This window comes from Gallinula chloropus (genome assembly GCF_964237585.1).
Source record: "Gallinula chloropus genome assembly, chromosome: 8".
Taxonomy (NCBI): Eukaryota; Metazoa; Chordata; class Aves; order Gruiformes; family Rallidae; genus Gallinula; species Gallinula chloropus.
Genome location: NC_140093.1, coordinates 21,818,063 through 21,841,913, shown reverse-complemented (window position 1 = coordinate 21,841,913; position 23,851 = coordinate 21,818,063). Strand labels below are relative to the sequence as shown.

The following is a 23,851-nucleotide window of genomic DNA, read 5'->3' as shown; positions in this document are numbered from 1 at the left end:
CCAACAGAAGGTTGCATAGATGTTTCCAACAAATATGCTTACAGGTCAGAAGTGGGGAGCAATTCCTCAGGCCTGGGCTCAAGAGAGATGATGAGAAGCAAACAGCACAAAGGTGAGAGGATCCATTTGCAAAGAAAGGAAAGGAGTGAGTGAGTGGATCAGCAAAGGAATTAGTTGCAGAGTGCAGGAAACCACTGAATAAAGCTGTTTGCTGGGAAACTTCTGCTCAACTCTGGGCTGCAGCCTAGAGAAAGCAAAAAATCCCAGTCCTTGTCCTGGAAGCTCTTCAGGAAAGTTCAATAACTTGAGGGAGGAGGAAATGCCTGATAAGGAACTGCTTGATGGGCATAAAATACTCAGCCTTGGGCGGAGAAAAAGAGGAGCTTGACAGGAAATCTGCTTTTGGAATACAAGTACCTACAGGAGATAACTCCAGAGCTGGGTGGGGATGCTCTGAAGATTTATTTACACTGCAGCTAGAAAGGGGAGGTTGGTATTTGATGCTTGGAATGGATGACAGCCTGCTGCCCAAATTACTGGGTGGCGTTACTACACATGGGTTTAAGGACAGAAGGGTGTCTGTGTGGTGCACTGTGCCTGTTGAACATGTACAGGGCTATTAAGGCCGTGCTGCAATGGAGTCAGTGGGAAAGAGTTCCTTTCTCCCATCCCTGTCTGTGTTTCTATATGCTTTCATTTCCAAAGAATGAAGAGTCTAGCCCTGGTGACAAAGAGCGCCTTTGCACCGCTTTCACTTGGTCTTCAGCCAGAGGGAGGGAAACAAAGACCTTGTCAAGGGTGTGAACTTCCTTCATTCCCCAGCAGCATCACACCAACCATCGAGTGCTTTATTCAAAACCAAAGCTTCCTTCCAAAATTGCTGGGCTTAGTTATAAAATCCTCCACCTCCATCCCCCTGAGAGAAGCAGCAGAGTAGTTTAAATGTTATGAGAATGCATCTTTCCAGTGATGCACTGTCCCAGTCAGTGCTTTGGTTTGGTGTCTCTCTGGCACCTGTAGGTGTTCAGTATTTTAACCAAGTTAACCTGGAGAGTTTCAAAACAGCACTGTTAGCATACAACACTGCTGTGGTGGGAGGCAGGAAGCTGTGTATCCTGAGGAATGTGTTTGCAGGAAAACTATACACTGAGCAAAGTAGAAATGTTATCTAATCATTCTACTATAGTCCTGGAATGCAAAAGTTCTGAATCCCCTTCTGTCCCAGCTCTGGACACTCAGTTATTTGCCTCCAGACTCACAAGTGTACACCAAGCAGCCTCTGATAAACTTTTTTTTCCCTTAGAAGGCTTGTTAGACATAATAGCTGTTTCCAAAGTGAGAACCACTTTCATCTTCACCAGGTTATACTCGGGAAGGCAGAGGGATGAGAGATCTGAGCTAAGCACTGGAGCACGCAGACAGTGCCCTCCTGCAGGGTGCTTGAAATTACACAGCTCTGCTCACCCCTCTCTGTTGGGGTGCAGAGAATGTGGGAGGCATCTCTCAGAGCAGCACAGTAAAGCAATCAAACCCAGCAGCTGGGAAATGGGATGGCTTCAGAATGACACCTGTGAAAACCCAGCAGAAAAACTAGGCAGAAATGGTGATTTCTGAGGAAAGCTGATAGATCCAGAGGCCTTTTATAGGGAGAAGTCATTACATATGTGTGTTCTGGCCACGACACTTAATGTTAGATCACTCTGCAGTGCTTTGGCCTATGTGTCCTCCCTGGAAGTCAGGCACATGCCTGTGTTTCTGCCTCTCCCTGGGGCTCAGGCAGAGAGACAGCCCGTGGTCAGCACCCCTTGCTTTGCTCTGCACTGGCACTGAGCACCCACCTCTGTGAAATGTCACTGGTGACAAGGAGAGCAAATGGGTCCTCAGGGCTCCAGAGCACCAGCTTGGGCAGTGCAATCCAGAAAGGAAACAGTACACAAAGGCCTAGGGGTTCAGCAGTGGTGTGTATAGCCTGCTCACAGGGAGTGAAATAGAGTTAATTAGCAGGTATTTTAGCAGTTTACTTTTTTACATCCTGTTAGGTCAAAGTACCCAGGGTGTAAGACTCAAAAAAAAAAAAAAGCCTACTGAAAGCCTTGTCTTGGCTGGGAGGCTCCACATCACTAACGGGGCTCACGCTCTCACAGGTATGTTGTTATGCACTGCTTAAGCAGGCTGGGCTGTTGGAGATACAGCCTGGTACCCACTCATCCTGGGGAACAGCAAAGGGTGTTAAGTCGTTTTTGGGGAGGCAGAGAGCAGTCTCTCTTGATGAGTGTACTTAGAAAAAAGGCTCAGTGCTGTGGGCCATGGTCTGCTGCAGATGAGGGGAGGAGGTGTTTGCTTTGGCAGAGTATCCTTTCAAACCTCGGGAGGTTCCTCAGGCCGAGATCTTTGGTGTCAAGCAGATTTATGGTGCAAAAATGCTTCTTCAGCCTTTTCCCAGCTGTTTACAGGAATCTGACAGGTCTTAAGGAGATTGTACACAAGTCTGATAATATTTGAGTGAGACAGGAAGAGCACAGGACATGATGAGCTTTATTATAACACATTTCTTGCCACATGAAGGGATTAAAAAGTCTGTGTGCCTCTGCGTGACAGATCTTTCATAACAGGTTGCTAATGCACACTGGAGACAAAGCACAAGGTTTTTCTTGCAGAGAATGGATAATAGTCGAATGATGGTGAAGTAAATTTAATCATGTTAAATGCAGTTCCTGCTTCTTTACAATTTTATCATATTTTGAAGCATCTTTGCTGAAGATGGTAATAACTTAGGAGAGCTAAACTCTGAAAGCTAATCGTTGTTTCACGTGGGTATTTACTATCCAGAGGGTTTGGTGGACTTGATTGATCTGGGCAATGCAAAAAGGTGAGGCCAGAAGCACAAGAATTTTATAGCCCCTATAAAGTACTGTACACAGTTTTTGCACAATTTTATGCTGTTAAACTAAGCATTTGGTATCATATGGCACTTTAAGTGCTTTGATTTATGTCAAGACAGAAATTGCATCTGTAATAAAGATTCTAAAGTATGAGTTTAAGAGCAATCTACTGTATTTATTTGTGACATAAACACTCACCTGCAATGCATTTGAGAATCATCTTCGACTTAACTCACACCACACATTACAGCCATTAAGCTTCAGGCAGAGCAAGGTCGTATCCAAGGTGAAGACGGGAGTGGCTGGGAAGAAAGGGGTGGCATGGCAAATATTCTGAAAGAGGAAATGGAAAAATAGTCTTTTTCTCCTGTTACATATTCTGGATACGTGAGGGTAATTTCTTACTCTGCTATAAAGGGTCCTATGTTATACCAAACACGATCAAATACAAACCCTGACTTGTTTAATATGAAATATTTAAGCACACGGCTGTGAAAATGACATGAAAAACCCAGTGACATCTTTGGAAAGAAACACAGTAAAATCACATGTGTTTCAGGGGTATGAAAACTCCCTCCAGGAAGAACGAAAGCACAGAAACCCTTTGTTGGACTGGAACCTGCCACGGCTTCACACTTCCATGTGAAGAATCCTCCCACCATTACATATACTATTTTGGTATTGAATTGATTATGCTCAGTGGAACCTGAGAGTAACGTAAATTAATCATTATTAAACTGTTTAGATAGATATCTAAATATCTTAAGTAGGGGAACACTTCCCATCTGTGTGTATTTTTGAAGTGATAGCAACAGAGTGTGGGAGAGTGGCAATAACGTGACTGGTGTTACTAGGAATGAATGAGAAGGCTTCACTGGCAGAGCAGCACGTTAATTCGTGTACTTATTTCTTAGGAAATCACAGAATGAGTGAATTCAGATGGATCTCTGCTTTCCCAAGAGCAAACAGGAGAGAGGGCACGATAAAGCAAAACGCGTCATGAAGTCACGAAGTTTTCAGGGGAACCCAGCTCATTTTTGTCATGACTTCAGTGGAAAAGAACCAAACCCAGGACTCTTTAGTAGAAATACTAAAATTACTGTTAATGTCTCTCCACTGAAGCTTTGAGGGGCTGTGTGCTGAATGAGCCCTGTCACTGTTTTTAGAGGAGAAGGAAGGAAATGCTGCCTATATCTCTTACATAGTGATGAAACAGTGGCACGCTGAATTTCGTGCCGTAAGGAAGACTCGGACTGCAATGCTACAGAGATTGACATACACTGAAACGGGACAAAAAGAAAAAAGTGCTTAAAATCCTACTGCCAGGGCTGCCGAGAGTCAGGATGATACTCTTTGCTAAGCGTTTGCTTTTCCAGGAATCCTTTGTCATTGTACTTGGCAGAGACAATCTGCCACGCTTGTCAGGAGCTCTTCAAAATACTTTTGCAGAGCACATTTTTTTGGTCTTCAGCATACAGAACAGTGTAACAAAAGTACCCAGGAAGAAATCCTGATCCACGAACCAGTTTGAAAGACACTGGGATTTTTGGTGCTGCTTGATTGATTAATTGAAGTCAACCGAACAGGAGCTTTGGTGAGGATATCACCAGAGCCTCTGGAAGCTGCTCACTTCCATTCTTCCCGCTGGCACACACAGCTGACCCTGGTCATAATATTGCCAAACTGCTGTTCAAAATATTTACTTGAGTGTGGTTTTGCCACTTTGATTATGGGGCTAGAAAGCCTTTTTTTGAGACTTAGGGGATAAAGTCTGTTTTACTAGATCTTCCTTTAAATATCCTCACTGATAAATTCAATCAAAGGTTACGCGAGACAGTTTCTATGGGGTCCTTTTGGGAGAGCGCTGGTGGTGTGCCCGTGGGAGTCACACGTTACATTGAATTGAAATGGCTATGAGAATATTGCAGTTGAAGAACAATATCCAAGTACTCCCGCTCCAGACAATGATAAAGCACTGAAATGGCACCCAAACATGTGCGGGTTAGGTTACCTCTCTATCAACGTGAACTACCTCTTTATATTTATTGTGCCTTTTGCAACAGCTGTATTCCTGTCCTGGAGGGAAACTAGAGCGTGTGCATGAATAAACCTCCACATTTTCTGTGAATCCCAGAGGCTTGGGAAAGTACTGGGTGGTGCAACAATGGTCTCCTGGAATAGCTGGGCTAGTTAGCAAGGAAAAAAAGACTTTTTTATTCCTGTAGGCAGGCTTTCACTCTGTTCTCCTAAGTTATCCCTTTCATCTTTGCGTACAAACCATCTCCCATTAATTACGGCCTCTATGAAACCTGAGGCGATCTCGGATCGCCACGCATTGCATTTGAGCTCCCTCAAGCGGCAATGAAACCCTCGAGTTCATCACACGGCAGCTTTTGCCATGATTTTGCAGCTCAAGGCCCCGTTTTTAAGAGCAGCCCCAGTAAGCTGAAAGAGCTGCTCTGATTTTGAGGGGCCTGGTCTGCTTCAGGGGAGCTGAAAAACGCAACCCCGTGGTTCTCTTTTGACAGACCCAAGGCATGCATTGAGCGAGAAGGAAGCATTCGATGGCCAGTTGCTGTCTACAGCAGGTGCACGGGACCATTCTGGAAACTTCTTTCGGTTTCCTCGAATGGTTACTGAACCAATTAAGGACAAGGCAGCTGGAAAGTGGGGCTCTCAGCACCTCAGGTAAAACTCAATGCTCTTCAATCATCCCGGGAAGTAACTAAAATCCTTCAGCTTAAGTAACGACTTCTTTCTGCCCTCACTAACGGCGTGCTCTAATGGAAAAGCACTGTCTCGTCACCTGGTGAAGTGCACACGGGATTCAGGCCGCCCGTGGTGCGAGAAGGTGACACCTGGCAGGAGGCTGGCCTTTCTTTGCAGCGAATAAACCCCTTTTTTCAGGGTTGGTCTGATACAGGTTTGTCACGGCCGCCGCCCGTGCCCTGCGGTACCCTGCATGGGGAATTGACGGAGGTACTGCCTCAGCCGCAGTACCTATCGCCCCGGACTGCCCGGCCCTGCCCTCAGCAGGCTGCCCGGGCTGCCCGGCCTGCCCCTCCCTGAGGGGGCTGAGCGCCCTCAGGAGCCCGCCCTCCGCCCCCATGGCAACGCGGCCGCGGCGCATTGTGGGTCGGGCCCGCTCCCGCTCATGTGAGGCGCCGTCAGATCACGTGAGGGCGGCAGCGATGGCGGAGGAGGAGCGGGCGCTGCTGGGCGAGGATGGAGGAGGCGGCGGCGGGTCTCTGGGGCCTCCCTGTGCCCTGTCCGCCGCCTGCGATCCGCGGCGTTTGCCGCACCGCCTCCTCGTCCTCGCTCTCATGTGCTTCCTGGGCTTCGGTGGGTGGCGGCGGCCGGGGGCTGCTGGGGCCTGCTGGGGCCCGGGGGTGCTGTTGGGGCCCGGGGGGCGGGCTGCTGGGATCGGCTCTGAGGCGCTTCCTTCTCCTTGCAGGCAGCTACTTCTGCTATGACAACCCGGCGGCGCTCCAAACGCAGGTTCAGCGGGTGAGTGGCTGCCTCGGGCGGGAGCGGCGTTTACGGGGGCTGTGGAGGGACCGGCGGCCGCCTGGGTCACCCCGGCGAGGAGAGCGCGGGGGGGACTGGGTGTGTGTGTGAGGGTTTGGGGGAGTCCTTGGGTCTGGGGCCTCTCCCACCATGTCACAGCAGGCCCCGAGCCGCATCCCGATGTCTGTGTATGTGCTTCTGGGTAGTTCTGCTCGGGTGCTGGTGCCGTGTCCCTGTAATTCCCTTTGGGGTATCACCCCTGTGTAACGCCCCTTCCTTCCTGCAGGATATGAAGGTGAACACGGCGCAGTTCATGTCGCTCTACGCCTGGTACTCCTGGCCCAATGTGGTTCTGTGCTTCTTCGGGGGGTTCCTGATAGACAGAGTGTTTGGAATACGGTAAGTGTGATGTTGGCATCACTTGTGGTCAGCAGAGGCTGGACTTACAGCCTGTGTGACATGTAGGCTTTATAATACAAAGTTTTTTCAAGTTAAAATAAACTTCAATTATTTTTGGCATGTGATCTGGAAATTTCTACTGGTATAGTGAGTTTCCTTCTCTTTACAGCTAAAAAAGTGGCTTCAAAATAGCCAGTCTGTGCATGAAGGAAGGAAGCTGTCAATCTGTAACATTACGGAGACCTTTTATTGCATGTCAATCTCCCCTTGATTCCTTGCTGGAGGTCTTAGGGTTTTATAGGGGAAAAAAAGAGTCTAGCTGTACATTAGGTGATTTTTATTTGTCTTGCAGGTTGGGCACTGTAATATTTAGCATCTTTGTCTGTGTTGGGCAGGTAAGTGCAAATGAGAGGGTGAAGGGTGATGTGTCTGAAGTGTCTTGATGGGAAGTAGGGGGAAGAAGTCCAAATAGCTTCTTGTGTAGTAGTAGTGGGAGTAGGTAAGTGAAGAGAACTACAGTGGGAGAGCTGTGAAGTTTATTGGGGTAATTGGGAACAGAGGGGATAACTGGGAACTGAGGACCTCAAAGGATGAATGAAATAAGGGTGTGAAAGAACCAAATGTTTTGCCTGTTCAATGTGAAGCTCCTATGTAGGTGTGTTTGGGTCAAGGTGAAGTGTGACTTGGATCTCTACAGGTGTCTTCTGTGGTTGTTCAGGGTGGGCCGGGTTGGGTATTGTGTAGCCAGCAGGATGATGTGAGAGATGCAGAGGGAGCAAAGGCAAGAAGAAGTAGGAGGTGGGTGTGAAGCGTTTCTGCAGGTCTGGGAAGGGAAAAGCATTTTTTATTCTCTTTTGAGATGGCTTTAGTCTGTTCCATGCTTCAGAGGTATAATTTTCCCCCAAATGTTTACCTGGCAGGTGATTTTTGCTTTGGGAGCGCTCCTTAACACTTTCTGGCTGATGGATGCAGGCAGGTTCATATTTGGGTGAGTCTGGAAGTGTATTTCTTGTGCTCTCTGAGGTAACTACTGTCTGTGCCCAAGAGAACTGCTGCTGTGTCTGCAATCAGAGATGGAATTGTTTCGAAGCATCTGTGAAGTTGAGGCATGCAAGACCTTCAGCTGCATTCCCAGTCTAACCTAAAAGTTAGAAAACAAAAAGTTAGAGCTTTGATGGTCTTACTTGAATTCAGAAGTTATGAAACTACTCAAATGAAGACCTGCAGTAAGCTGCTAGAGCTGCCAGTCCTCCCTTTCTCTTCATTCTTCCTTTCCTAGGTAAAAAGAATTCTTAGCAACACAAAAGATAGAACAGCTGCCAAAAAAAATAGAGAAAATACCAGAAGAAATCTGAATTGGGAATGTGCCACAGCATAAAGTGTCAGAGAACCTGACCAGCTGAATTGAGGTTGGGGGTGGGCAGATGACTCTCAAGCAGGCACCTTCCCTGTAATCTGAATTGTTGGGTTCAGTTGGGTCAGGATCAGTATTGCTTTGCTCTTCAATGCAGAAGAGAAATGGAAAGCTCCTGGCCATTGATTTAATAATAAATATAAATTGTATGTTATAAAAGCAATATATATAATACATATATCTTATAAAAGCAATTATAATTCCTCCTAGACCATTTAAGATACTTTGTACTCTTGATTCTTAAGGCACTAAACTTCGAGTTGTCTTTTAAGGCTTCTCTTGCCTTGTGTATATGCGTCAGATCTACCTGTACAACAATAAATTTCCCTGAAGTGCTGCTGCCTTGGTATTGTCAGCAACTTGTGGGCTGCTTCCTTGTTGCTTTATGTGTTGCAATTAATGTGTTTTCCTTTGTTCCTTCCTTCCCCTTTCAGAATAGGCGGGGAGTCCTTAGCGGTGGCGCAGAACACGTATGCAGTCAGCTGGTTCAAAGGCAAGGAGTTAAACCTCGTGTTTGGATTGCAGCTGAGCATGGCCAGAGTTGTAAGTGGGAAAACCTGTGTAGCTTTAGTTTGTAGATGTTAAGAGGTGTGTTCTCTTGGCAGCGAGACAGGTGGCAAATGGCCTTTCTAGTGCTCCCTGGGGAGGCTTAGTTAAAAATGGGTATGAAATTTAAATTAAGTTGTTAAAATTAAAAATCTCTGGTAAATAGGCAAAAGAGATACAAGGAAATGGGTCAGTAGGATTTCTTAGAACCTGGTACCAGGTTTTTGCAGAGGTTTGTTAGCATGGATTGCTGGGTGGGACAGTCACAGTGCTGCAGTTCTACAGACTGATGGATTCGTGGCATTTTATAATAAGTTGGCTTAACTGAGTGTGGCTGAGGGACCAAGTGCTGCCTCTGATAAAGGAGTTGGCATGGCTGCTTTAAGCAGCTCCCATCCTTACTGCTGTTGCAAGATGGGTTTTTTTTTTTTTTTGGTCCCTGTTGCTGGTTCTGATAGAACTGAGTGACTGCATCTCAGCTGTGTTGCTTCAGTTTGATGTGATCACTTAAACTGCTGCTAGGGGTGGGTTTCCAAGAGTGCCCTGGGCAGTGAGGGGAGTGGAGACCTGCCTGTGCTGTTAGGGGTCTTCAGTAGCCTGTGGTACCTTAAACCACTGCAGGTGTTTACCTTGGTAAGAGCTGCTCACAGCTGGGCCTGGCTTGACCTTCAGGCTGTTGCTAATTAGCAGTTGCCTCATCAGGGCTGAACTGGAGTTAACTGGTGGCTGTTAGCTCTGGGATTGCAGCCAGGGATCCCTTCTCAAGGGGAAGAGGGGGGTGGGAAGTGCTTCTTCCTGGTGCCTCTGGGGTGGGAATCCTGTTTGAGTTCAATGCCACATGTTAAAGCAACTTGGTTTATGAGCTGAAGTGGTCTATGATATGTGTTTTATGGCACTTCTACTGTCTCCATCCTGTTAGAATCCTATAAAGTTGTACTGTCACAAGTGGGACTGTTGTTGCAGTGATGAATTTGTTCCAAATGCTGGCCAAACTGTGGGTGGTTTATGTTCCCTGTGTAGCATCTTATGCATTCATTTTAAACCCTGTTCCTTTTGAATTGATACAACTGAGTGATACCTTATTCTTCACACGAGTCTCTTCTGCCTAGGGGAGCACAGTGAACATGAATATCATGGGATGGATATACTCCAGAGTTCAAGGTCTTCTGGGCTACACTGGTCCCAGCACTCTTGGGTTAACTCTCATGATAGGTCAGTAATATTTTTGATATCACCTGCTACTTCAGGCTTCTGAGTTTGAACAGCATGTTAGTGATTTCTTACTAACTTGAGAGTAGGACAAATATACTTGAGACTAGGAAGAGCAGTTCAAATACTGTTTGTATTGGTGGCTCTTACACAGGGTATATGATTCCTGCCTGTGATAAAACAGTGTGGCTTTTGTGGCTGCCAAGTTCAAGTTTGGATCTTACTGTGATGAAACATGTAACATGCTTTGAGTAAAGGGCAGGCTTGAAGTTTTGGAAGGGTATCTGTGTGTGTAGCTGCATAAGAGTAAAATTTAACTCCCTTTAGATCTGTGTTCCTTTGCTTTACACCTTACCCTGAGTTGTACAGTTCTTGAGCCTTATATATCAGACAAGCTGGTGCTAAACCTTGTGTTAGATTCAAAGAGCTGAATCACTACTTGAGTCAACAGCTAAAAGTGTCACTTGCCTTCTTGCAGGTGGCATAACATGCCTCTTCTCACTGACCTGTGCTTTAATCCTTGCTTATCTGGACAGGAGAGCAGAGAAGCTCCTTTGCAAAGAGCAAGGGAAGACAGGTGAGTGGGGGGAGCTGGGGGCTGGGCCTGCCTTGGGCTTTGTACTGGAGCAGACTCTTCCAGTTAGCGTAATCCAGTGGCTGACACTAAACATTTTCTCCATGATTGTAGCCTTAATCATAATTTTTAGGTCATTTTTATATCAGTAGGAAATGTTTCAGTTTCATATGCCAGTTGGGCAGTGCACCTGCTTGTAATCTGCTTATAAAGCATGTGGATAGTCTCCCAGTTGGCACCAGTTTGATCTGCACCATTGCCACTGCCACTTTGTTTTGCTGGAATTGGTCTTATTTCCTTTAATAGGTGTGAAAACCTTGCAAGCTCTTCTCCATGAATGTGTGATGTTCCAGTTTTCAGGGTGGGAGAATTTTGACCAATAAAAAATAAACTAAATCTGAGATCCAGGTCAGAGCACCTTGTGTGAGGCTTCAGAGGTGGATTTTTCTACCTCTTTAAACACCTCATTGAAAAGGTGGTTTGTGTTTAATTCTGCAACTTAAGTCTTAGAGAGGCTTTAGAGGACTCGTACAGTTCTCTACAGTGCAGGAGAGACAATTTATTCTTGACTTTGGCACTGTTGATTTAGGACTTGGATATTCTTAACCAGTTCTTGCTGTGTAAACCTTTCAATGAGAGTAGGTTGTGGCAGGAATATATGCTTTGGTGATCTTCATGTTTAATCAGGGTGGATGAGTTTCAGGTATGCTTGTGCTGACTGAAACAATATTGTCTCTTGCCCCACTCCAGGTGAAGTGATTAAACTAACTGATGTGAAGGACTTCTCTTTGTCCTTGTGGCTTATATTTGTGATCTGTGTCTGCTATTATGCAGCAGTTTTTCCTTTCATTGGACTTGGAAAGTAAGTGTCTCTTATTTAGCTATTCTCCTCAAATTTGGCTAGGGTTTTAACTGGCTGCTTACAAAGGGAGAGGTGCAGGCTAATACTTAGGAATCCCATGTGGCTACAGAACCACCACTCTCCCAGCAGGTCTGTCATTTCTTCTGTGGAGCTGTTAGCTATGTTTGTGATACAGAGGGGGAAACTAAGAGTTGTTTTGTCTGCTGAGCTTTGTGGGAGATACCATGGCTTAACAATGGCTGAGGTGTTGGAACTCAGGAGGAAAATGTGTCCTCCGCTTACTGATTAAACCTTGATGCAGATGTAAAACACAGCATGGGTTTTGGTGTGGAAAGTTGTTGGCTGTCATGCAGCATTCCTTCTGTACTCATAAACTGCTCACTGAGTGTGTGGTGGGGGTTTAAATACAATCAAACCTTGGACTGAAGTTCTCTGTGCTGATTTGGGTACGTACCAGGTTGCAAATGAAGTGTTCACATGTAGGTTTCCCTGTTGAACTACACAATCTGATCTAATAGCTCAATTAAGTGGGTTTTGAATATACTTGGAAATAGAAATGGATCTCTTGAGCTCAGTGCATGTTCTGTGTTGAGATGGAGAAATCTGAGGTGCCTTGGAGAGGCCTTAGTCAGCACTGTGAAGCCCTGTCTATTGCTTGTGTGTCTCCTAAATAGTCTCACTTTGGTCTCTTAGTGAGACCAGATCTTGCTAATGGCTCATTACTGGGCTGCGTGTTGCTTATGCACTTTGGATGTCTCCCCTCATAGAGTCATTTGAGTAGCCCTTAGAAATCTGTAGAGCCTGGTAAGCTCTTAAATGCATTAGAACTGAGGAGCTGTGATGGGGGGCTTATGTCCAAGCAGTATTTAAATGTTTTCTGTAAACTGGGTTCTTGTCCTTGCTTTTTCTTTCATGCCATACAAGTGTGCTTTCCTAAATGTGGATTTTGTTGGCGTTTTTTTCTTTAGGGTTTTCTTTATTGAGAAATTCAAATTCTCATCTCAAGAAGCAAGTGCAATTAACAGGTAAATTGTGATTGACTGACTGTGTTCTAGTGGTGTCTGTGCCTTTGGGCTCTGACCACATGGGAGGAAGTTTGGGATCTACACTTGCAGGTCATGACTTGCATTTAAGTGGACAGACTAGACTCAGCCCAAGGAATTACTGGGAGGTGTGGGTATTTTTTTGTATAAATATGTCTGAGACACACTGAGGGATCAGGATGGAAAGGCTCTGAGACAGCCTCTTTTGGGAATGTTGAGTTTTGGAGTCTGTTTGCCTGGGGTTGGGGTTTTTTGGTGTGGTTGTTCTTACAGCCTCACAGGTAACAAGGGAACATGGTGTTTTGCCTGGAAACACTTGTATTGTGTAACACCTAAAGCTGTGCATAGCCAGCCTATGTTCATTCTCTTATTCTTACTCTTTTATAGTATTGTGTATATCATATCAGCACCAATGTCCCCAGTCTTTGGACTCTTGGTGGATAAAGTTGGCAAGAACATCATCTGGGTTTTATGTGCTGTGGTAACAACACTTGCTTCTCATATTATGTTGGCTTTTACCTTCTGGAACCCTTGGATAGCAATGGTAACTAATCCTCTGAGACTTAACAGCTAAGTATGATGAAGTAAGAAATGGCATTGATGATGAATAAGTTGCCACTGTCCTCTGACTGTTCAGGGTGGTTCTCAAAACCTGTTTTGATATCCCTGAGTTTAAGAAGGATGCATTATGTGACACTGAATTTAGAACTAAAGCCAGTGATGAAGAAGCAAAGAATGCATAATACAGGCAAAAGGAACATGAGATCTGCAGTCCAAAGATAACACTTCAGCCCCTGGGGTCTCATGGAGGGAGGCAGAAGTTACACTTGTGTTTTTTGAGGTGGAAAACATTGCTGTCTGTGGCAGTGGTTCTGTAGCTGTGTACTGCAAAAGAGAGTTCAGCTTCTTGGGAAGGATGGAATTAGTCCATTAGGTCCACGGGCACCCCTCACCCTTGCTGTGACTAGGTTGCTGTGCTGGGTGTGCTCCCTTTTCTCCTAAAACTTCTTCTTTTGATATAGTTCCAAACCTTACTGCTGTCAGGTGGTTCAACCACTTTGAGTGATATGAAACTGCCTCTAACATGCTGGACTGGATAGTGGTAAACCTCAACAAAAACCTTTGTTACTAATTTCCTTTTCCTAGGGCATATTCCCTGAGAAACTGCTTGTGACCCAAGGTTTACAGGCTTAAACACAAGTGCCCACTAGTGTATAAGGTTTAAGAATGGGGTCCTTGGTTTTCAGGTATTTGTCTAGTGAGATGCCGTGTTGATCTTTTTCCCTGAGTCATGAAGTCAGGCTCTTAATGCTAATTAGGTAGGGTTCAGTTTGTGGGTCACTCCTAGGAAGAAGTTTTTTCTCCTTATAAATGAATATATTAATGTAGAACAGTATTGCAAAATGTGCTGCTTTAGTGCTGCTTTTCACTCCCTCTTCTGGAGGAAGAGGAAAACCAGTACATTAATTTATTATAGCTTTTAGCAAAGCCATCTAACATCTGTTAATTCTTATTTATTCCACCAGTGTTTGCTAGGAGTGGCCTACTCACTGCTTGCCTGTGCCCTGTGGCCCATGGTGGCCTTTGTTGTTCCAGAGCATCAGCTGGGAACTGCTTATGGCTTGTAAGTACTCTGACCTGTGCTGCTTCACACTGATCACATCCTGATGCTGTTGAACCCCTGAATGTTGAGCAGTTTGAACGCATTGATGGTTAATAATTCCTCCAGGTTTACTCTAGCAAGAAGTCTTGTGTAGTTTCAGCACCTGTATGTGTGGTAGAGCACCTGGTTGTGGTAGATGCACAGAGACTTCTGCAAAAACGTGGAGTCATAACCATCATGTATGTCATAACACATGGGGAGAAGTAGATCTCATTGTTCAGTAGCAATAATGATGTTTTCTTTAAAAACAGACTTCTGCAAGCTGGTAATCTTTTGTTTATGTGTTAGCATGCAGTCCATCCAGAATCTGGGCCTGGCAATCATTGCTATAGCAGCTGGGATGATTCTGGACACAAGAGGATACTTGTTTCTTGAAGTCTTCTTCAGTGCTTGTGTTTGCTGTAAGTAGTAAAAACATACAGAGTATGGATTCAGTGCATTCAGGATGCTGTAATGGGCTTTTAATAGTGCCTGTGGAACAGCAGTAATTTCTTTGTTACTGTGCCAGGGAATGAGATTGCAACTGTGAAATTAACTCCAGCCTAGTGAAGCGTGGTGTGCTTTAGTGTGGTAGTTTCAGTGTTTGGGGGGGTAAGGGAAACAGTGATGGTAGGTGAATGACACTGAAGGCTGGATTTAATACAAGTAAAACTATAAGGAGTATTTCTGACTTACATGCTTCTTACAAGAATAGTGGAGTTTCAAAAGCAATTGAGATGCTGCTGGCAAAAGTCTAATCTGTTAAAATTGCCATGAAAACTGAGTTGTTGGTTAGCTGTGTATTAAAGCTGCTGTTCTGTCAATGTTGTAAATAGTTTATTGTCAGCTAAACCTGTCCCTTTTTATCTTGTAGTGTCATTGATAGCTGTAGTCATGCTGTATTTTGTGAATCACCTCACAGGTCAGTGTTCTCAGCTTCTCTTGATACTGGTTTTTATCACAGTTCTTGAGGTTATCCATCTGCATGTTTGCCAGTGGTATTGTAGAGTCCTGGGGCAGGTGCTACAGCTCATGGATTTGGTAACAGGAGCATCTCCTGATGAGGCCTGTTTTTGTAGCATCTTCCTGGATGCTGTAGTGTGTTATTCCCTCAACCTTGCTGTGATGTTAAATCTCATTGACAGGGCAGTGGTACCCATCCCTTCAGCTGCTTTGGGACAACATGCAGGATGTTCTGCAGGCTTTTCTAAATTGGAAATGAAACCTGACTGTGTATATCTACAAATACAAAAATGCTGTAACCTTTCCTTCAAACAGCAGGGTTCTTCCTGTATTTTGAAGCAGCAGCTACTGAAGGATCTGAAAGAGATAGTGATTTGTTTCTTTCCATTTGTAAAATTACTCCACTAGTTTCTGTTGTCAAGTGCTGTGAGAATGTCATTGGCAAGGTAGATCATCCAAGAAAATTTCCAAGAGGAGAAATTTTAAACTTTGAATATATATTATTATTTTATATATATTCTTTTAATATTTATTTACCTTCTGTTGCAGGTGGTGATCTCAACTGGTCTGCAAGGAAAAGGGAAAAACTGCAAAAAGTAACTGCAACTGAGTAAGTATAAAGTAGATTAGTGCCTGAACTCAGTTTCCTTTGGTGATCTGCTGTTACTTTATTTCGTACAAGAGCTGGTAGGCTTTACTTGCTGAGAATACTTAGAGGACGTAGCAGTTAATCAGGTCTCCTTCCCTGGCACTTTGCTTCCTATTTCTTTTAATTTCTGTTGTTCCAGCTGAGTGAAGTGTTTAAAAAAAAATACTGCATTACTCTTTAAAAAATGTGCTTCATTTCTGTGGTGCAGATGTTACTGCTAGGTAGCACGTGGTCCGTGTTTTGTTTTTTAAGCATCATATGAAAAGCTAGATCTCTCTTCCAAAGAAACTACACTCCAGTCACTTCCCCTTTGCTTTCAGCTTGGTCCTCCTGCTGTCTTATTTGGAAGTCTTTGGCTTGGGTCTGAATTGCAGTGCTAATGTGAAACTGGGTTTGTGGTCAGATCTGTCTCTCTTTTGTCAATTGTACCAATCTCAGTGAAGTTTCTGTTTTCAGGAAAATAAGGGGAGGGGGTGGGCAGGGGTATTTCCCTAAAGTGAAATCCACTTCCTTCAAAAGGAAAGGGAGCACTTGAGGTGGGCTTAGGGCAGAAAATGTTGAAATAAGCGAATTTTGACAGTTCATCCAAGTAAGCAAACTTCACTTTGTGGGAGACTTGCATGTCCTACTTTCCTCTCTACAGAAAATAAGGGCAGTGACACTTTTTAGAATAGTAACTTAAAAATATCTTCTTCCTTGCTCTTGAGGAAACATTGGTGAGGTGCTAAGGCTCTCTGTAGCCCTAACAGCTGAAGTTGGGTGCTCTTGCTTTGTGTGTTGCTTGATCAGACAGGAAGGTACTAGTTCCCTGCTGTTGGGGTATTTCCAGTGGTCCAAGGCACTGGATTTATCCCCTCTGCATGATAGGAAGCTCACTTGCTTTTTTTTATCTGCTGTTCAAGAATGCTGCATGGGGTTAAAAGCTCTTGGTGGGTAAGGAGTGCTGCAGACAGGGGTCAAACACTGGGCTGCTCGTAGACCTTTCATGGAATTGCCTTGTACTGGGGGAATAGGAGCAAAAAAATGTTGTTTGGTAAATACTATTGAGAGGTCACCTTAAAGGCAAAACAAAAGACCCTTCTGCTCCAACTCCTCCCTTACCTACTTAAATGTCTAGGAAAAAAGTGCTTATTTTTGTCCATAATGAAAATCAGACCTGAGTTGGGGCAGCCTAGCTTCTGTCCTGGTGGCCTTACTGAAGATGCTTCTAGTAGTGTCTCAGGAACAAATACCATGCTACTTTTTCCTAGTTCTGATCAGTGCTGTGAGGATTAAAAATAAGTGTATTGGAGATTGTAATGTCAGTGGGGATGAAGTCTTTGATGATTTGTTTTTAAATGCATTTGAAGAACCTTTTGCTGAAGGGTAGAATCAAGTGCAAGAAATCTGAGTTCTGCTCTTCTGGTTTGAGCTTCTTTTGGTAAAAACGTGGTTGAGAGCTGTTGGAGGGGGCATTTTGTGACTCTAGTTGTAGCTTAACATTTGCCATGCTGAAAAGGAAGTCAACATGCAGCTATGTCACAGCTGTCAAAGTAACATCTGTGGAGTTCAAGCTGCTTGTGTGTGAATAACACTGATTTTTTATTTTCCTATGAAATGCTTTCTGTTCTGACTTAGTTCAGCTCAGTGAGTCCCTTCAGATCTTGACACCCCTTTGCCTGTGGGGTTGTTGGGATTCTTTACCTATGAAAGGGTAACTGTTTCACCCACAGATACCGTACATCTCAGTTTCTGTATAAGTTTTCCAGCTAAATACTTAGCTAACAAGACATCTCATAAATGGATGGATTTCTCTAAAACCAACCTGGTAACTGCCCATATGGTGATCCTTGAGTTAGGAGAAAACTGAAAACACCTCTTGATGAGACCTAGGCAGGTGACTTGTGGTGGGCCATAAAATGGTTTTGCTGCTTGTCCTAATCCATGAGTTTGTTCCACCTCAGGAAAACTCAGGGAAACTAAAACCACATCAGAGCTGGGTGAGAAAAGACTGAGAGGGGATCTGATCAATGGTTATCAATAGCTGAAGGGTGGGACACAGGGGGTCATGGGCAGCCACTTCTCAGTGTCTGTGGGGACAGGACAAGGGGCGATGGGCTCAAGTTGGAGCACAGGGAGTTCCCCACCAATCTGGGGAAGAACTTCTTCCCAGTGAGGGTGAGGGAGCCCTGGGACAGGCTGTGGACAGGGTGTGGAGTCTCCTTCTCTGGAGAGATTCCAGCCCCAACTGGACACTGACCTGTGTGACCTGTCCTAGGGACCCTGCTTTGGCAGGGGGTTGGACCCCATGGGCTCTGGAGGTCCCTTCCAACCCCTACAGCTCTGTGATTCTGTGAGCACACAACCTGAGTGATGGGTGTCATCCCTGACCCAAAGGATCAGAGTTGTTTTTTCATACAAACGTGTCAAAATCCACCTTGTACCCAGGAGCAAAGGAATTGTGTCCTAATACTGGTGCTTTTCAGTCTGCCTGGCCCTGTGGGATCTGTGTAACGCTTCCAGTACTGTCTGAGACAGCTTTGTGTCAGTGTGTGCTGTGGGATGTAGTGCTTCAGAACGCTATTGCCAGTAATAATGTGGTTTTTTTATTACAATGTTTTTTGCAGAAAAGAAATTTGAATAGCAAAATATCATCCAGAAGTGGGGATCAGCATGATGGCACCTTGAAGAATTAGAGTGTTGTTTAGTTTTGGTGGTCAGCATGGGACAGTAGTTCTTTGGAAAAGAAATTAACACGCTGGGCGTTCTTACAGTGGATGGCTGAATCTTACACTTTGTAACCAGTCTTAACTAATACTGAATCATCTCTTCATTTGAACATGTTGGGTTTACAGCACTGGGTTTAAGTTCTGTCACTGGAGAGTTACTCTGTCACCTAAACCAACTGAGCTCCTCTTGATAAAGACCAGGCCAAGGTGTCTGTTATGTGCAGCACTACCATTTTGGTGGAGGTTTCTTACTGTAATGGCATTTTACATTCTTTACTTGCCTTACAGAGCTTAGAAACAGGCCACTCTCACTGTCTTTGTCACTGTCCTAATGCAGAGCAGTGAAACTAAGTGTGTTTTAGAGCTCTGGTCCTGTTTCTCCTTGAGATGATGCTCGTTTTCCTCATACAAGGCTCTGGTCAAATCCTGCCTCTTTTGTGGGAGACTGCTGTTAATTCTGAAGGCTGCTGAGCGGCCTCTTATTTGCATTTTGGACAATTGATTCTTTTTTGTATTGTAATCTTTATTTTAAGGAGTGAAAACTTGTTTTAATAAAGAGATAGTAAAAACCAAAACTGTTACAGAAGCTCTCTGAGCATGTTGTGATCTGTGAAAACCGAAAGGTTTCTCTTTCTACCCAAGTCTTGCAATCTGAATAAAAGGAAACTGCAGAAAACAGTCTCTCTCTTTCTTTACACTGAATTAGTCATCCCTAAGTATGTTTCTCAGTCTTTATTTTTAAATCTGATACCCAGTGTTCATCTGTGAACTTGAGGAGCTTTTTCTGGTTCTTAAAACTCAAAGTGCACGCTCAGGGTGAAGTTGTTTGGGTTTGTGGTGCCGATATCTTAAACCCATTTTCTTTTCCAGAGTGGAAGAACAAGAGAGACTCAGACGTCAAAATGAAGATGACTTGGCTAAATTACAGCCAAAGGCTGATGACTTTAGTTTAAGGAATAAATACCTCTCCAAACTAGGCGCTCAGGTATTAGTAACGAAGTAGAGGTTTTAATGACTAAGACTAGAACGATGAGCTGTTCATTCTAAGAACTCAGCTCATTATTTCAACTAGCCAGCAAATCAACCTCTGATTACAATGCTGAATGTCTGCTTGTGCTCAGAAATGAAGTGTCACCAATAGTAATTAAGAGTCTAATGAAGGAAATGAAAAATGAATCAATGGCTGGCGAACCAACTAAGCTGAGGAGCAGGCTTATTATGATGCATGATATTTAAATCTTATTTCTTTGCAGCTACCAGGTAATTACTCTTCCTATTTATCGACACTGGCACACAGAAGCGTGTTGAAATAGCACCTTGCCCTGCTTGCAAAAGCAGAAACACATTGAAGTTCCTGCTGCACAAAAGTGTCTCCTGTACTGACAACCACCAGAGCAAACAGCAGAATGAAGTACCCCACTTTTCTGCAAGCCTAGATCCTATTTTTAGAGTACTTGGTTTAAGCTCCCCCTCTGCACCATGGGTAAATAACACAGATACTGATGAAGAACCATCTGGCTGTTTGTTTGAACCCATGAGCTATGTGCTACACCTTCCTACCTAAAATACTCTGCGAGTAGCTTGAGTCAGTAGCTCCGACTTGATCTCTTCAACAGTGCTGAGATGTTGAAAGCTGTGTTTCAGTAATCAATTTGCTGTGAACCAAGCCTTGAGGTAGGTATGGATTGTTTAGCCTCTCACATTGGATGGTGTGGTTACCACCTTGGGAAGGGTCTGTAAGGAAAGGTGAACTTTTCAGTTTGGTCCAAGTAAATATTTGGAGGAAAACAAACTCCTTAATTTCAGTGTTACAGCTTGAAGAGTTGAGTTCAAAGCCAGGTCACAGGCTTAGCAATAAACCTCACCTAAGTCCTGATTAATGTGAAAATTGATGTGTTTTTAAGTGGTTGTGACTGAAAAAAGATGAGAAGAGTTAACCAGAACTGAAGCTTGGCATTCAGTGGAAAAATGTCCAATTTCATAATGAAACTTAACACTTTCCAATAATTTCAGTGGAAGGTTTGTTCCTCGTGACTCCTCCGGAGTGCCGCCTTCTTTGATTCATTACTTGTAAAGGCTCACTTGTGTAATTGGAGAAACTATTCCTAAACTAAGCTGATCTTATTCTAAAAGGCAAGAATATCTGGCTTTCTGGAGCATGAGGGACACCAAGTGAAGAGCTGCTATTCATAAAAATGTTACATTAACCATGTAATATTTCTTTGCTTCCAGTAATTGAAGCAGAACTACTGGAACTTGTGGTCTTAAGGTTGTTTTCTTGGGGTTTATTTTTTAAATACATGTTTTGCAGGATATTTCTTTCCTGCTCCTGAAAGCCTAAGTCTCTCCTTGCTGAGACTAAGCCTAGATTAGTTAATTACATTGGTTAATAATTCTGAAGAAAGCTCTGGGAATATAAAGCAGCAGGTTGTGAACTATGCCAGGCTTCCTCCCAGAGAGGAGCGGCACGCTGACCTGTGAGAAGTTTTCCTGGTGCTTTCTGTGCCCCCTTAGAGAACCAAACACTGTCAGCTCTGAGAATGCAAGTTGGTTTATTTTTTCCTTGTAGACTTGTGAATTCTGGCTCTTTATTAATAAAAAAAAAGCTTTAAATGGATGCTGGTACCTGTATTTTTCTTACCTGACCGTACAGTGATGTGTCGTTGCCCTTGGGGGCTGTGGAGACTTGGACACGCAGTTCTGTTTTTAAACAAACATGATTTCTGCTCCTCCCTAAGAGAGTTTCTGGTATCTAAGGGCAAAGTTTCCCCCAGCTCCCCACACTGATAGGTTGATGTATTTTTATTTCTCAGCAAAGGAATTAATGAGATTCCTGTTGTTCTGTTCTTCATCTCCTTAGGCTGCCGCTTCCCTTCCCCTGCTGATACGTTGCGGTCACAGATAACTCTTGTGCTGTTCCCTGTTGGCATTTGGCATGTGACATGACTCAACATCGTCTTGCTGAAACTTTATTTTCAGTTCCTAAATTCTCCACACCCTTCAGCATCTTGCTGAAGTATGGTGGTGGATTTCTGACAGTGAGAGGACTTCCCATCTCAGCTTGGCTCCTTAGCTTTGCCTTTCAGAGGGCTTTCAGCCCCTTGATTTCCTTCACCTGGTCTTGTTCCCTTATCCCCCAAGAAACTTCTCTCCCCATTGCCAGCCTGTTTGCTACCAGCCCAGAGTCAGAAAGTCTCACTCCTGGGTTTGTGCTCTGGGCTTCTAACATGTACTTCTTAGGCTTATCATTGGGAGGAAAAGGGACCTTTGAATTGTGGAACGTGGTTTCTTCTGGGCAGTGAAAATCAGGTGATTGTGGTGTGAGTGAGGGGGCTGCTGCCATAGCTAGCAGATGGACTGTGTGGGCATGTGCTGCTGGCAATACTGATGTGAGTCCTCATCACAATAAACTTGGCTGGCTTGAGCTGGAAGCTGCTTATCTTACAAGACCCTTCTCTTCTCCCCTTGTAGAGCTTCCTTTAATGGCTTCTTCTCCAGCAGCCTGAGAAGTTAGTGGTACAGTATGGCTTTCCAGACTTCTTTAATGGCAGATTTCATGGGTTGGGTATCGCTTTGGGACTGTAATGGTCTGAATAATCCTGCTGGTGCCCATGGGTGCTTGTCAGGAGATATTCAGAGAAGGGGTGGTAAATACAGCAGTAAGCAGGAGGTCAGTGTGGTATTCTATTAAATTTACTCATCTCTGTGAATGCTTCTGCTGCTCACATGGGTACCCCCTGATGTTGGGGACCTCCAGAGCTGCTCTGGCTTTTGGGTGGTTCTGGTCTTTTCTGGGGGCCATGGGGGTTTTACGTGGGTTTTTTTCCTTCTTTTCACATGTCTTCTCTTCAGGTGTTACCGTTGGATGGTTTTAGTGGTCGGTGACAGTTGGACTTGGTCCCTTCCAACCAAGACAGTCCTATAATTCCAGGTTTCAATAGGCTTTCTCATTTAAGAAGAATTAATTGGTTAACATTCTATTATGCATCTTACTGGTGTAGGTCCTGTCCTACCCTTTCTCCTGCTGTACAGATGGTCAAGCAGAGAGGCAAAGCAGAGCTGTTCAAACGAGCTGTGTCCAAGTGATGTCCAATCCTCTGTTCCTAACAGGTCCACGCTGGGTTCTGTTGATGGGACAGATGTGCACTGGACTGAACGGGAAGCCAGAAAGCCCTTGACTTAAGTACACACAGCATGTGGTTTCATGCAGGCCTCTTCAAAAGGAAGCCTTTAAAGCACACAAATGCTCTGTCAATATTTAAACTTCCCATCCATTCGAATCATGAAATCTCTCAAACCCTCAGTAACAGCGTAGCTGCTGCTGTGCTCCCTGTTTCACCTTGTTCTTATGTCATTCTTCGAGTGTGCAAGTGGCTTTGTGTGTTTGAGGTGGGTTGTTTTCATAAAAACTGGCCACTAAGAACAGCAGGACAAGAAGTGTTTATGCTGTAACGATACTGAAAGTGAGCTGGGGATGTTTAGTCTTGAAAAGAGGAGGCTGAGGGGGGACCTTATCACTGCCTATCAGAAGGTTGTAGAGGTGGGCGATGGTCTCTTCAGCCAGGGGACAGGAGATGGGACAAGGGGCAATGGCCTCAAGCTGCCCCATGGCAGGGTCAGCTCTGATGGGAGGGAAAAGTTCTTCCCTGGCAGAGTTGTGGGGCTGTGGCACAGGCTGCCCAGGGAAGGGGCTGAGTCACCCCCCTGGGTGTGTTTAAAAAAAGGGTAGATGAGGTGCTCAGGGATATGGTTTAGCACAGGACAGGAACTGTTGGACTTGATGATCTTAAAGGGCTTTTCCAACCTGGTGATTCTGAGCCAGACCTTTACTGCAGCGACAGTAGCTTTAGAGATACGCTCATAAAAAGTGTGTTGCCCAGCTAACAATGGGAGGTGGTAGCTTACCTCTGCTCTGGGGTCTTCCCCAGCTACTCACTGTCATATTTCCTTCCAGCCCTCACATCTGCTGTTCCCAGTTGAGGTCTCATCCTCATGATGCCATCGTCCCCACTGGAAAACCCCTCCTGGCACATGCTGGTCCCTGGAGATGGAAATGGAGTTTACCCCTCACTAGGTAGGGATGTAAATAACTCAAAATCTGCAGCTTATTTCTTGGCTTGTGAATTATTGCACCAATTTTTTTTTCACCATCTGCAGCAGCTACTTGCTCCCCCCTCCAAAGGAACGTAGATCCAGGCAGGTGGATGAGATCCGGAGGGAAGAGGGGAGGTTTATCCCAACGCACGCTCCTGTTTTCTAGGTTGCCTGTCACTAGAGGTCAGCACTGACACGTTAACATGCAGGAGATGTTCTCTGTGTTGGGACGAGTAGCTGAGTTTTCAAGGCTGCGACTGCTGTGGTTCATTTCTGTGATGAGTTTGGCTTTGGAAACCAGCCTCTGAAGTCACGTAAATATTAGTAACAACAGTTTTCGGCAGGAAGAGGTCACTTTT

At 44.6% G+C, this 23,851-nt stretch overlaps 1 protein-coding gene across 2 annotated transcripts; it reads left to right on the top strand.

Annotated features, from left to right (window-relative positions):
• The first annotated feature begins 6,675 nt into the window (after positions 1-6,675).
• On the top strand, positions 6,676-21,015 carry MFSD1 (major facilitator superfamily domain containing 1). Of its 2 annotated transcripts, XM_084267622.1 has the most exons (15): positions 6,676-6,788; positions 7,141-7,183; positions 7,709-7,776; positions 8,637-8,745; positions 9,858-9,960; positions 10,436-10,534; positions 11,282-11,393; positions 12,362-12,418; positions 12,824-12,980; positions 13,963-14,060; positions 14,388-14,500; positions 14,953-15,000; positions 15,591-15,651; positions 19,269-19,383; positions 19,652-21,015. In XM_084267622.1, the coding sequence occupies exons 1-15, from the start codon at positions 6,679-6,681 to the stop codon at positions 19,709-19,711; spliced, it is 1,353 nt and encodes a 450-aa protein (XP_084123748.1). In that variant the 5' UTR covers positions 6,676-6,678; the 3' UTR covers positions 19,712-21,015. The 2 variants fall into 2 exon arrangements, with proteins under 2 accessions (XP_084123748.1, XP_084123749.1); XM_084267623.1 differs by lacking the exons at positions 19,269-19,383; positions 19,652-21,015 and adding an exon at positions 18,297-19,065.
• The last annotated feature ends 2,836 nt before the right edge of the window (positions 21,016-23,851 follow it).